The 13,914-nt window shown below is 46.5% G+C and overlaps 1 protein-coding gene across 1 annotated transcript; it reads left to right on the top strand.

The window, feature by feature from the left end:
* Positions 1-1,525: 1,525 nt before the first annotated feature.
* On the top strand, positions 1,526-13,465 carry LOC136633634 (uncharacterized). The gene is made up of 2 exons (XM_066609393.1): positions 1,526-1,555; positions 12,323-13,465. Exons 1-2 carry the CDS (start codon positions 1,526-1,528, stop codon positions 13,463-13,465), a joined length of 1,173 nt encoding a protein of 390 aa, XP_066465490.1.
* Positions 13,466-13,914: the final 449 nt, after the last annotated feature.

The raw sequence follows: 13,914 nt of genomic DNA, 5'->3' as shown, positions 1-13,914 counted from the left end.
ATTAATTTTTTGGTTGCTGCTTGCACGGTACTTCACAATGGCGCGGCCAATGGTAGAGCACTAGGTGGGCGTGTTAAAAATCGAAGCTTTGTCCTCCCGACAGCCAATCGCTCTGCCTTTAGCTGGCTGAATGTACGCCCCGCCAAACGATTAAACATTCCCATCAAACCGCTGAACGGCTGAACAAAGGTAATTTAAGCCAAACGAAAAGCGAACTGCCGAATGGTGGATTTTAAGTGCACTGAAAGACAACGATGAACGAATAGGTAACGAAAATGATAATCGTTATGTCTAAATAGGCCTTTACTTTTTCTCTCTGCACTGTGAGGGCTCCTTCAGACAAGCGTAAGCGCAAAAGCGGTCACAATAACGCAAATCTATGTGCAGTGAGGGTTGCACTATTGCGCTTTTTACTGTATTTTTTGCGCTGCCGGGGACTTTTCACATCTGCATGGTACGCACCCGCGTAGTGATTTTAAATTCTGTGCAGCCTTATTAGTCCCCGGTATGTTGAGTTCCCTGTAAAATTGTGCGGTTCATTGCTTAAATTACGTAGGTATCAGGTGCACATTTGCACACACCCATAGACTCCATTGGCGCACAAATGCGCACCAATATAGCGCATATCACATTTCTGTTTTGCGCACACGAAAGCAAAGGTATGAGTAAACCCACTGAAAACAATGGGTTCTATTCTCTACGTAAACACACTCATGTGAGTAAGGTCCTATGCCCACAGCACAAGCGCATATTTCTTGCGGATTTCCGCAGCGGATGCACTACCGGTCATCTTAAAATAGATGTTTTTTCCTTTGAGGGAGATCGCGGACTTTCCCCGCACAGATGTATGCGGATGCAGTGCGGATCATCCACGCAGAAAAAATGCACAACCCCACCTCCCCAATTGCTTCTAACCGCCAAATCCACAGCGGATCCGCAAATGCATTTAAACGTATTTGCGGATGCACTGTGGATCCTAAGCTCCCATAGAGATGAATGGAACCAGAGTTAAAATGGAGCATGCTGCGATTTATTATCTGCGCGTCGCATCCGCAAATCATTTTAAAATCAAATCTGCAAGACTTAAATGAAGTGCGGATGCCTAATGCTTCTCTATTGGCGGCTACAGCTGCGAATCTCCTGCGCGCATTCAAAAATAAAATCCGCCCCTAGACTCCGGGCCTAAACTCTGAATGTTTATTCAATGTGCTCAATAAAAAACATAAAAGGGTACAATTATGTGTTACTACTTTACATAGTTTATTAGTAATCAATGCAGAAATATAAAAAATTTCTAAATCCTCATGTCCACAAGAAAAATTCATTCTAAAAATCCGCGCAGGTCTCCTGCCCGTGTGATCCGCATGGACGGCTTTCACTGAAGTCAATGGAAGCCGACCGATCCGCCGCAGAGGACACTGTGGCTGTGCCGCGGATCCGCAGAAGATTTTTAAAAAGAGAACAAAAAAAACAAAACACCTCCCTGGACAAATCTGCCGTGCAGAAGAAAGAACATCCAGCCATGATGGAGGAGACCCACGCCGCAGACGGAAAGGTGAGTAAATGTCCTTTTTGGCCTCATGGCTGCGGGCATGGCTGCGAACCACTGCGGGATTCTGCACTGGAAATCCATGTGTGCCCGTGGCCCAAGGCTTTACTTTTTTCTTGCAACTACATGCAAAAATGTTAATTATGAAATAACCTGGGGTCCAAAGCAAAATCTGTATCGGTCTTGTACCATTTATAGTATTTCTTCTTTACATGAACAGTAGAAAAAAAAATTGCGTAAAAAATATCCATACATTAAAATGCTGTAAAATCGCCGGGTGGGGCAGACATTATAGGACACAAACAGAAGCTGCCTAAATGTCCGGACTTTAATGATAACAATGCGACATACTGGTTTGCCTGCACCTTTTTTCGTAAGACATAGACAGGAGTCAGGAAGTTGTGATAAAATCCCGGTACTGACAAATGCGCCCATACTGATCATCCGGTGCGGACAGCGCCCCTCTCTGACCCGGCTCCCTTGCCCACTATATGCTTCTAAAGTTTATTTCATATGAAGGATTTTTACCGAAGTAATCAGTATTCCCGGACCACGTGGGTGCGAGACCGGCTTCATGGTACATGGCATGGGAGGCCAGATCTCACCCTTCTTTTTTTTTTAACCATTTTCTGTATTAATTTCCCCATGCACAATGTTAGTTTCTGTTCTGCAAAACCCTTTTCTGCTTTCACTTGCTTAAAGGGATGTAAATAAAATCTATACGTACAGTGAGGTGCGGATGTGAGCGCATGTTCCACCCTCCTGCAGGCCAGGAAAAGACCGCAGAAGGAGGGGAATCTGGTACTGTAAAGGTTAATCTTCCGTCTCGCGGGAGGTCACTTTGGGACGCTGAATATCTGTTTCATATCCCCGCCCTGCTGCAAAATCTGCTCTCTGCCAGGCAGATTAAGTCAGGCAGTTAACCCCCTGGCTGCTAAAACCGTCTCCCTGGATATAACTTTCACCTGTCTCTCGGTTTACAGTGCCAAATGACCCGCTATAGAGGAAAATGTATCTCCCCCACTTTATTTTCCGAATATTAAGTGATGCCATGCCCTGACTCTTACCACATTAATGCCAGTTTGTCACATGTAAAATATATATACACACTTTGTCCTGCTTCTATTTGCAGAGCACTGCCATCCGCCAGCGGCCATCTTTTATCATTCAGTCTCGGATTGAAAAGGGCGTAATATTTTGCCATATCAAATGCCATCTGAATGTCTTCATAGCCACCTTGTATTTAACCCGTACTGTGCCACTCTTATATCCAACATGTAAATTTCATTATCTGTGTATTATATTATCAAACAGTTATCTGCAGGGATGAGATCTCAGAACACTTTGAGCATCTCCTCATTTTATGAAGGGGTCACATACTAATGTCTCCGGTACTGTGTACATTAGTAATTATCCTGCCAATTGTCCCCCCCCCAAGTGTGCCCATAAACCGAAGGGCATTGTGGTCTATGTAGTTTCCTGTACTCCTCATTCTGCTCTGGTCCCTTTGCTCACATGAACTGTGATTGGCTACCATGGCACAGGGCGCTGCCAGGGGTGGATCCTGTCACCCTGACTCTTTTGCAGTTCTGGAAATAATTTCTTTTGCACTGGTCTCAGGATTATTGGCTTGATCTACATTAAAGGGACATTATGGTTTCGTGTAAATAAAGCTTAATGATTCTACATTGAGAGTTTCAAATACATATCAGGAGAGATTTACTAAGTCTGGCATTTCATATGTTAGTTGAATACGATGGAACAAGATGTGCCAAATGTATTATGAGGCATACGCCTCTTGACAAATTTGCCACTTGTTTGGATGTCCGTGCACCCGTAATTGAAATCTATACCTGCTTTGAGCAGGCGTACGTTAGAACAATAATGTGTGCAGGTCTCCAGTGTAAATTATAGTAAATCTCTCCGGCTGCGGGTAGGCCCCTCCTACTAACCCCACCCACTTCCCTATCACTTTTCAAAGTGACGAAAGACGCATAGAGTCGTAAATTACTGAGCATGTGTGGTGTGCGACATAATTTGTAATTTTTTAACACCAAAAAATTGCCATAAAGCCTTTAATAAATTCCTTACTTTATATTACCACTAGCTGATATACCCGGCCTCACCCAGGTTAATTTGATTTACATGTTGTTTGCACGCAAAATTTTATGAAGTTAAGGTTACTTTAGAGCAACCGAGGAATAAAATATGTATACACATAGAGGAGCGTTAGATTCTTCTCAGGCTGCATGTACCGATGTCCCACTGCAGAATGTGCCACCCTTTTCACTGTCCTCATTTAAAACCTAGAGAATGCTCACTCTAAAATTTCACGCTTGTATGAAACCAAGAAGTAACATTACATAGAGGTGCACTTACTTTTGCAATTCGCATTGAATAATCGAGTTGTGACCCCTTTACTTTTCCTATTTAGGACCTAAAGAATGCTTCTGCCAAATTTCATGTTTGTACGACATTGGGAAGTTAGAGAATTAGATCTGATACATTATCAAGGGGCGCCAATACTTTTGCAATTAGCATTGAATAATCAAGTTTTGACCCCTTTACTTTTCCTATTTATGACCTAAAGAATGCCCCGGCCAAATTTCATGTTTGTACGACATTGGGAAGTTAGAGAATTAGTGGTGAGTCAGTCAGTCAGTGAGGGCTTTCACTATATATATATATATATATATACATATATATACATATATATATATATACACACATACACACACTAGCTGATATACCCGGCTTCGCCCGAGTTAATTTGGTACTGGTGTTTGTCTGGTGTTCACACGGAAAATCTTATGAAGTCGTGGTTACTTTAGAGATACTGAGGAAAAACATATGTTCACCATTTTGCATAGTTCTCTGCGTTACCCAGGAAACACCACGTGGAGGTAACCATGCGACGTTTCCTTCATATAAAATGACATCAGGAAGTGAGAGAATTAGATTACTCACATAAAATTTGGACACTAATTCTTTTGCGCTTAGAATTGAATAATCGAGTTGGGACCCATTAGCTTTTCATATTTATAACACAATCAATGCTTGTGTAAAATTTCATGTTTCTATGACATTGGGAAGTGAGAGATTTAGATTATGTACGTAAAATTTGGACGCTAATTCTTTTGCGCATAGAATTGAATAATGGAGTTGGGACCCATTAGCTTTTCCTATTTATGACATAATCAATGCTCGTGCCAAATTTCCCGTTTCTATGACACCGGAAAGTGAGAAAATTACATTCCGCACGTTAAATTTGGACGCTAATTCTTTTGCGCATAGAATTGAATAATCGAGTTGGGACCCATTAGCTTTTCCTATTTATGACATATTAATGCTCGTGCCAAATTTCCTGTTTCTAGGACACCGGAAAGTGAAAAAATTACATTCCGCACGTAAAATTTCAACGCCAATTCTTTTGCGCTAGAATTGAATAATGGAGTTGGGACCTATTAACTTTTCCTATTTATGACATAATCAATGCTTGTGCCAAATTTCCCGTTTCTATGACACCGGAAAGTGAGAAAATTACATTCCGCACGTAAAATTTCGACGCTAATTCTTTTGCGCATAGAATTGAATAATCGAGTTGGGACCTATTAGCTTTTCCTACTTATGGCATAATCAATGCTCGTGCCAAATTTTACGTTTCTATGACACCGGAAAGTGAGAAAATTACATTCCGCATGTAAAATTTCGACGCCAATTCTTTTGCGCTAGAATTGAATAATCGAGTTGGGACCCATTCGCTTTTCCTATTTATGACATAATCAATGCTCGTGCCAAATTTCCCGTTTCTATGACACCGGAAAGTGGGAAAATTACATTCCGCACGTTAAATTTGGACGCTAAATCTTTTGCGCATAGAATTGAATAATCGAGTTGGGACCCATTAACTTTTCCTATTTATGACATAATCAATGCTCGTGCCAAATTTCACGTTTCTATGACATTGGGAAGTGAGTGATTTAGATTATGTACGTTAAATTTCGCCGCCAATTCTTTTGCGCTAGAATTGAATAATCGAGTTGGGACCCAATTTCTTTTCCTATTTTGGAGATAATCTATGCTTGCGCCAAATTTCATGTTTCTACGATATCGGGAAGTTGGAGAACTTTTGGCGAGTCAGTCAGTGAGTCAGTCAGTGAGTCAGTCAGGGCTTTCGTCTTTGTATGTGTATATATATGTGTGTATGTGTATATATATATATATATATATATATATATATATATATATATATATATATATATATATATACACACACACACACACACACACATACACACACACACACACACACTCCCCACCAGTTTAAGGATCTTTGCTTGTTGTCAATGAATCAAAACCTGGTACTTCTGAAACAGCAGGGATTGTTGGAAGTGAAAGCCATAAACTGTAACGAGTCAGCATCCATATAAGCTGTACATCTAATACAAATAAGCCTACATGCTTTTTCTTGCACCACACTTTGACCGCTTTGCTGTAACTTCGGTGTATGATGTTGGGGTCATTAGATGACACACATGTCACCGGTGCCGTAAAATCATCAAATGTGAGTTTAATACATTCAGGGACCTGTCAGGTGGATTGAAATTTACAATGTTAAGTCTATGGACGGCGCTACTGTGCTTCAGGCATGTGCTGGAATGAGTGAAGGATTGCTAAGCAACACAGCATACACTGCTAAGCTGCACCATACACTGCCCAACAAAGAGAAATAGCGAGAAAGAGAGAGCGATAGAGAGAGAGAGTGCGATAGAGAGAGCAAGAGACTGTGAGAGAAAGAGCGATAAAGAAACAGCGATAGAGAGAGCGATAGAGACAGAGCGATTGAGAGAGACACGGTGAGAGAAAGAGCGATAGAAAAACAGAGAGAAAGTGAAAGCGATAGAGAGAGTGATAGCGATAGATAGCGAGACAGAGAGGGCGATAGCCCGACCCAGCCCGCACGCTCCGATCCACTAACACACTCCAACTAAACATCCCTCTAACACGAACCTCACATGCTCGCCTACAGGACTTCACCAGAGTAGCACCCATCCTCTAGAACACTCTACCTGAAGGTATCGGGACAATCCCTGACGCACAAAATTTCAGATGTGCCTTAAAAGCGCACCTCTTAAGGAAGGCATGCCAAATCTGCTGACCTAGTCCCCCTGCCCCTCCCCTTGGCTCCCCACACCTTCCATATAAGCAGAAAATAGAGATGGAGGGGAGCTGCTACCGTTAAAAATTTCCTTCTGCTGGTGAGGTGAGCCCACATCTCTTTTTGGCTTATCCCCACACCTTCCACCCTGCATTGCATATAACCTCTACCCCTACAGCTCCTTACCGTCTCCACCCCATTTGCTTCCCAATAACTAATTTCCATATGTAATTTCCATACCGCCTGTGTTCCCCCCATGCCTCATCTCCCCCACCCATCCTTGTACCTCCTGTACCACCACCAACCCATTCGTTTCAAACTGATTGTATATCACATGTAATTGTTGTATTGTCTGTGTTCTTCTGTGCTTGAAAGCGCTGCGGAATAAGTTGGCGCTGTACAAATAAAGATTGTTATTATTATTATTAGAGATACAGACAGAAAGAGCGATAGAAAGACAGAGAGCAGCAGAGATAAACAGAGAGACAGAGATAGCGATAGAGACAGATAGAAAGAGCAACAAAGAGAAAGACAGAGACAGTGATAGGCAGCGAGCGAGAGATAGGCAGCGAGCGAGAGATAGGCAGCGAGCGAGAGATAGGCAGCGAGCGAGAGATAGGCAGCGAGCGAGAGATAGGCAGCGAGCGAGAGATAGGCAGCGAGCGAGAGATAGGCAGCGAGCGAGAGATAGGCAGCGAGCGAGAGATAGGCAGCGAGCGAGAGATAGGCAGCGAGCGAGAGATAGGCAGCGAGCGAGAGATAGGCAGCGAGCGAGAGATAGGCAGCGAGCGAGAGATAGGCAGCGAGCGAGAGAAAGGCAGCGAGCGAGAGAAAGGCAGCGAGCGAGAGAAAGGCAGCGAGCGAGAGAAAGGCAGCGAGCGAGAGAAAGGCAGCGAGCGAGAGAAAGGCAGCGAGCGAGAGAAAGGCAGAGAGCGAGAGAAAGGCAGAGAGCGAGAGAAAGGCAGAGAGCGAGAGAAAGGCAGAGAGCGAGAGAAAGAGAACAAAAGACAGACAGAGCGATACCGAGACAGAAAGAGTGAGAGACAAATAACGAAAGAGACAGATAGGCAGACAGAGAGAGAGAGACAAAGACAGAGAGAAAGACAGACAGAGACCCGTAGGCTTTTTTATATTAGATATCTGCTCCAAATACAAAAGTGACATTCTAAATAATCGCCTAACCAAGCAGATTTAGAAGTTCACAACCACCACTTTCGAAACATTTTATGTTCGCGTAGTGAACATTGGGACAATCTAGTTATTAGTATGGCTCTTCAGTGGGATCCTGGTTCGATCGCTGGGCTCTATTCCTCTCTGCCCTTTAGTAAAAGTGCAATCACAGAAAGCGCAAGTACACAAAACGATGCACACTAGTTGCTGTGACAGGCGCAGAACCCGACAACAGGAAAGAGGTGGGCACACTAGATGCTGTGCCAGGCATAGGACTTGATGCGCAGGACAGTGTTGCTTTGTCTTTCTGGCCATTGTATGATTTATTTTCTACATTTATCATCAGTTTTCCCCTTTGCAGGTTCCATTTGTAATTCTCAGTCTTCCCTAGGGTGGTGTGTGGAGACTAGCGGCTATGATGTCTCCCATACACTACATACATAGGAAAGCAGAAGACCCTCTCTTCCCCGCTATACCAAGCTCATAAGTAACATCATCATGGAGGGCATTATACAGCATTGCTGATCACTCTAGATGTGAGTTGCAACATCTCTATGCGAGTTTCTCTGCTTCTCTTTCCCCCCTCTTCTTTCCATAGACTTCAATTGGCAGCAAGAGACTGCTGCAAGCAAAGACCCACCCCCACTGCCTGTAATCCATCTTGGTGTCTCTGATATAACACACATATTTCAACAAAAGGCAGTACACAGCAGATTAGAACGAAGGGAGATTCATAGTGGCCAGCACTAGTTATTTTTCAGCACAAGAAGTCATTTTAGATAAAGTGAATTGTATTTCTTTTAGTGATCACACGTTTGTTGACCATTTAGCATTTCCCCATTGGAAACAAGTACATAGGCAAACTTGCAATTGTGAGAAAAAAGTCTGATCCTGTCTGATTTTTTTGCTACTATACCTGGTGAAATGTTGAGGTTCCTCCACAGTACTACCTCGTTGTCCTGTGTAATCCCCAACACAGATAACCAACGTTTGATGACCTCTAATGGTAGTTACTGCATAAGGGGATGTGGCTCAGCTTTCAACATAGTCTCAATGGGATATAAGGTTAAAAGCATCCTTCAGTTTTAAACAAGTTTTTTAAAATACACCAGGTTCTCCTTACCCTCTCAATTGCTGCTGTTCACAACTTGTTTCATGTCTGTAAGCTGTGATTTTCAGGTGGTCAGCCACATTTTTCTGCTGCACTGCTGTTTGCATGGTGGGGGTGGGGCATGTAACATGAGTAGCATTCTGCCAGCAGTTCACTGTGCTGACTTCCTTGCCATTACTTCCCATGCATTGTACTGTCTCTGATCCAATCAGCAGGAAGGCAGTATCTGGATGCCCATACCTCTGTCTTCCTGGACAATTCATGCATTCAGAGACATTCTGACCAAATGGTTAGTAAACCCACTATAATGTGTGCGCACACACAGACACACACCCATGTGCTGTAACAGCAGGAAAGGCAGGGGCTGTGAAGATCATTATCATTGTCTGCAGATCTGTCAATCTGCAGCCAGTAAGCACAGGGGAGCTGAATGTGAAGATAGCCCCTCCCCCTGTTGCTATGGAAATGTTCCTATGTCCTTGTTACTATGGAGGTTCTGTACTTACCGACAAAGAGTGAATTGCAGAGAGCTGGAAAGTGACTCTTAGTAGCAGCCACTTCAAATATGATTTACAGTGGTAAAGCAACAACATTTTTCATGCAAGTATATAACAGAACGGATGAGACTAAGACCTCCCTCACACGGGGCGTTATATACAGCGTTTAGCGCTGCCTTTTCAGCCCAGCGCTAAACGCTGTTCAACACTCCCATTCATTTCAATGGGGCTGCTCACACAGGGCTGAAAACGCAGCGCCTCCCAACGCTGCGCTTTGACAGCGATGCATGTTCTATTTTGGGGCATTTTCAGCCCTGCGTCGCCCATTGAAATGAATGGGCAGCAGTTTTAGCACTGCTGAAAACGCGGCAACACTTGGTGCCGCGTTTTTGGCAGCGTTAACTGCTCGCCGATTTTCGGGGTGAGGGCTTGCAATAGAAGCCCTACCCCGAAAATCTGCCCCAGCTAGGTAGACAGAAAAAAAGAAAGTTAATACTCACCTAGCCGCTGCAGTCCGGGTAGCGGCCGCTGGTCTCTGCCGCTGATCCGGGTTTCCCCTGCATTTCCAAGTCTATTGCCGTAGGCCAGGTTTGAGAACCCCGCCTCCGGCAATAGAGTGCTGTGATTGGTTGTCGGCACGCTCGATGCCCAATCACAGCCCTTCATTGACTGTCTCAGCCAATTAGCGCCGGCAAGCTCTGATTGACTGAGACAGTCAATGAAGGGCTGTGATTGGTTGTCGGTGCTTGCTCGATGCCCAATCACAGCACTCTATTGCCGGAGGCGGGGTTCTCAAACCTGGCCTCCGGCAATAGACTTGGGAGTGCCGAGGAAGCCAGGATCAACGGCAGAGACCAGCGGCCGTGACCCGGACTGCAGCGGCTAGGTGAGTATTCCTTTTTTTTTTCAGCATTCTTGGCTGCTTTTTCAGCCGAGCTGAAAACGCAGCCAAAACGCTGGCATAAAGTATGCCAGCGCTGCTGAAATGGGGCGGAATCTGCAGTAACGCAGCATTGAAAAACGCTGTGTTTCTGCAAACGCCCTGTGTGAGGGAGGCCTTACACAAGCTGGTAGCTGAGCAGAAGTTGCCTGAAAAGTTACTGCCCCTTTAAGTCTACATGGCAAAATATCTAACCATGTGTGAATTGCTATGATACAACCTCAGTGTTTCTTTATGGCAAGCAAGGTCACAGGCAGTATTAGAACCATTGCAAAAGTTCAAACCAATCGCTGAAATGGCAACTGTATTTGGCTACTTGCGCTCTGGGTCCCATGCGAAGAGAGGGGTAAAGAGACTGTCAGCTACTTTGAGCCCTATAATATACGTTTATGGACTCAGAAGTAAATTTTATAATTACATTCCCCGCCATTCTTCCCATGTCAAACCAGCCACTGCACTGCATTGAGCGGCGTGCTAAGTAGTCACTAGTACTCCCATTCTAATCTTAGAAGCGGAGGACTACTTAGTGTGTGCCGTGCAGTCCACTCAATGCACTGCGGTGACGGCTTTCAGCGATGACACCGCGGGAATAGTGAAGAAGGCAAGTTTGAAACTTACATCCCCAGACTCAGCGGGTCACCTATTTTGAGCCCACAAGCTTAGACAATAGGGCTCAAAGTAGCTGCCATTGCCCTTCTCCATTACATAATATTCACCAGCTTGTAATGCGACAATTCATATCATGGGTATAAATGAGACAAGCGCTCACAATGCAATCCCCATGGATTTATAATGGAGCCTCGCTTTATCAAGGTTTGGTATTTTTTCTCCACTTTTTCGGTTTTCCCTCTGTCTACAGCTTGTCCAACGGGATGAAATGTGTTTGTATTTGCTGGCACCTTGTCTATTCTCCGCAAATATGAAAGTCGACATAAAATAAATGTTAGTCTCATTTAAAGTGATTTATCGCACAAAGTAAAATTTCATTTAGACATGAAGAGTCAAATACTTGTAGTCCTTGGGGAAATTCACTTTCAGATATAAAATAAGCTTTCTATGCCTCAGGCTGTAAGATATGAAATCAGGGATGAACTGTAAACACAGATGAGACATAGGACAACTGGCGTGTTCAAGAGAAAGCTGTGCTTATATGCAAGTGACATCACAGCAGCTAGTGATGATGTCACACAGAGATGTGAGGAGCCTGGGTTCCACCGCAGACCCTTGAGATATGTGAAGGACGTTCGGTATTCACAATATAAAATATGATTTGACTTAGGGCGCAGCTACCATCGGTGACTGCAGTGGAGTCGCATTCTTTAATAAGTGACTGAAGTAGTCTGAATTGCATCTCCACTGCAACTTTATCTATCCATCCTATCTATGATATACTGCTGTTCTGTATATGCATGCGTACTCACATAAAGCGTCGGCCTGGAGTATCATAGGTCCTCCAAGGGAAATTGTTCTCGGGCCACCATTCAGGTCTATAGAAATAATACAAGACTTCACCACTTGTGTAGTAAAATGTGTTTGGGCTCTAGTCAGACACAGTTTCACTGTATTTGTGACTGAAATTTCAAAAAATATTTGCACACAGTGTTACATTTAGGCCACGCCCTGTTTTGTACAAAGGAATACTCCTTTATTTGACACATATGTTGCGGGAAATGATATTAAGTCCGGTGTTTGGAATGTCAGTGTTCTATAAATTTCCCCTATATTTCTCTCACACCGGGCGATCCCCCCAAGCCTCCGGCTGCCCTCACACCGGGCGATCCCCCCAAGCCTCCGGCTGCCCTCACACCGGGCGATCCCCCCAAGCCTCCGGCTGCCCTCACACCGGGCGATCCCCCCAAGCCTCCGGCTGCCCTCACACCGGGCGATCCCCCCCAAGCCTCCGGCTGCCCTCACACCGGGCGATCCCCCGCAGCCTCCGGCTGCCCTCACACCGGGCGATCCCCCGCAGCCTCCGGCTGCCCTCACACCGGGCGATCCCCCGCAGCCTCCGGCTGCCCTCACACCGGGCGATCCCCCGCAGCCTCCGGCTGCCCTCACACCGGGCGATCCCCCGCAGCCTCCGGCTGCCCTCACACCGGGCGATCCCCCGCAGCCTCCGGCTGCCCTCACACCGGGCGATCCCCCGCAGCCTCCGGCTGCCCTCACACCGGGCGATCCCCCGCAGCCTCCGGCTGCCCTCACACCGGGCGATCCCCCGCAGCCTCCGGCTGCCCTCACACCGGGCGATCCCCCGCAGCCTCCGGCTGCCCTCACACCGGGCGATCCCCCGCAGCCTCCGGCTGCCCTCACACCGGGCGATCACCCGCAGCCTCCGGCTGCCCTCACACCGGGCGATCACCCGCAGCCTCCGGCTGCCCTCACACCGGGCGATCACCCGAAGCCTCCGGCTGCCCTCACACCGGGCGATCACCCGAAGCCTCCGGCTGCCCTCACACCGGGCGATCACCCGAAGCCTCCGGCTGCCCTCACACCGGGCGATCACCCGAAGCCTCCGGCTGCCCTCACACCGGGCGATCACCCGAAGCCTCCGGCTGCCCTCACACCGGGCGATCACCCGAAGCCTCCGGCTGCCCTCACACCGGGCGATCACCCGAAGCCTCCGGCTGCCCTCACACCGGGCGATCACCCGAAGCCTCCGGCTGCCCTCACACCGGGCGATCACCCGAAGCCTCCGGCTGCCCTCACACCGGGCGATCACCCGAAGCCTCCGGCTGCCCTCACACCGGGCGATCACCCGAAGCCTCCGGCTGCCCTCACACCGGGCGATCACCCGAAGCCTCCGGCTGCCCTCACACCGGGCGATCACCCGAAGCCTCCGGCTGCCCTCACACCGGGCGATCACCCGAAGCCTCCGGCTGCCCTCACACCGGGCGATCACCCGAAGCCTCCGGCTGCCCTCACACTGGGCGATCACCTTCGCCTCCGGCTGCCCTCACACTGGGCGATCACCCAGTCAGAGGTAGAATCCTCCAATTACAGTTTACTTCTGACAGAAGCTGGGAGGTCTGTTACTGTATAGCAGAGTGTAATCTACATTGGCTATAGCTTCTTATAATAAATCTGTGCACCATCTGATATACTTTTAATTACATATGTCTGTTTAAAATAGCATTGTCTATTATACTGTTCTATACAATAAATAAGGTGTACCAACACATACCGGACTATAATATGCCACAGGAATATCTTTTTGGCATACACTGGGTGACAGAGGTACTTAAAGGGGGTTTCCAGGTCAAATATACTATTGAAGACCTATCATCAGGATAGGCCATCAATAGTTGATTGGCCAGGGACCCCAACCGATCAGCTGTGCGGGTACAAGCTGTGGGTACACAATAACAGAGGTCGAGTGGAAGCCTCCGCACCGACCTCCCATGTAGTGGCCGGCATTGGTAACTGCAGGCACGGCTCTAATTAAAATCAGCACTGACCACTACATGGGAGGTTGGCGCGGAGACTGGTAAT

Source organism: Eleutherodactylus coqui, chromosome 6 (genome assembly GCF_035609145.1).
Source record: "Eleutherodactylus coqui strain aEleCoq1 chromosome 6, aEleCoq1.hap1, whole genome shotgun sequence".
Classification (NCBI taxonomy): domain Eukaryota; kingdom Metazoa; phylum Chordata; class Amphibia; order Anura; family Eleutherodactylidae; genus Eleutherodactylus; species Eleutherodactylus coqui.
Note: the sequence above shows the minus strand (reverse complement) of the source record. Positions and strands in the feature narration are given on the sequence as shown.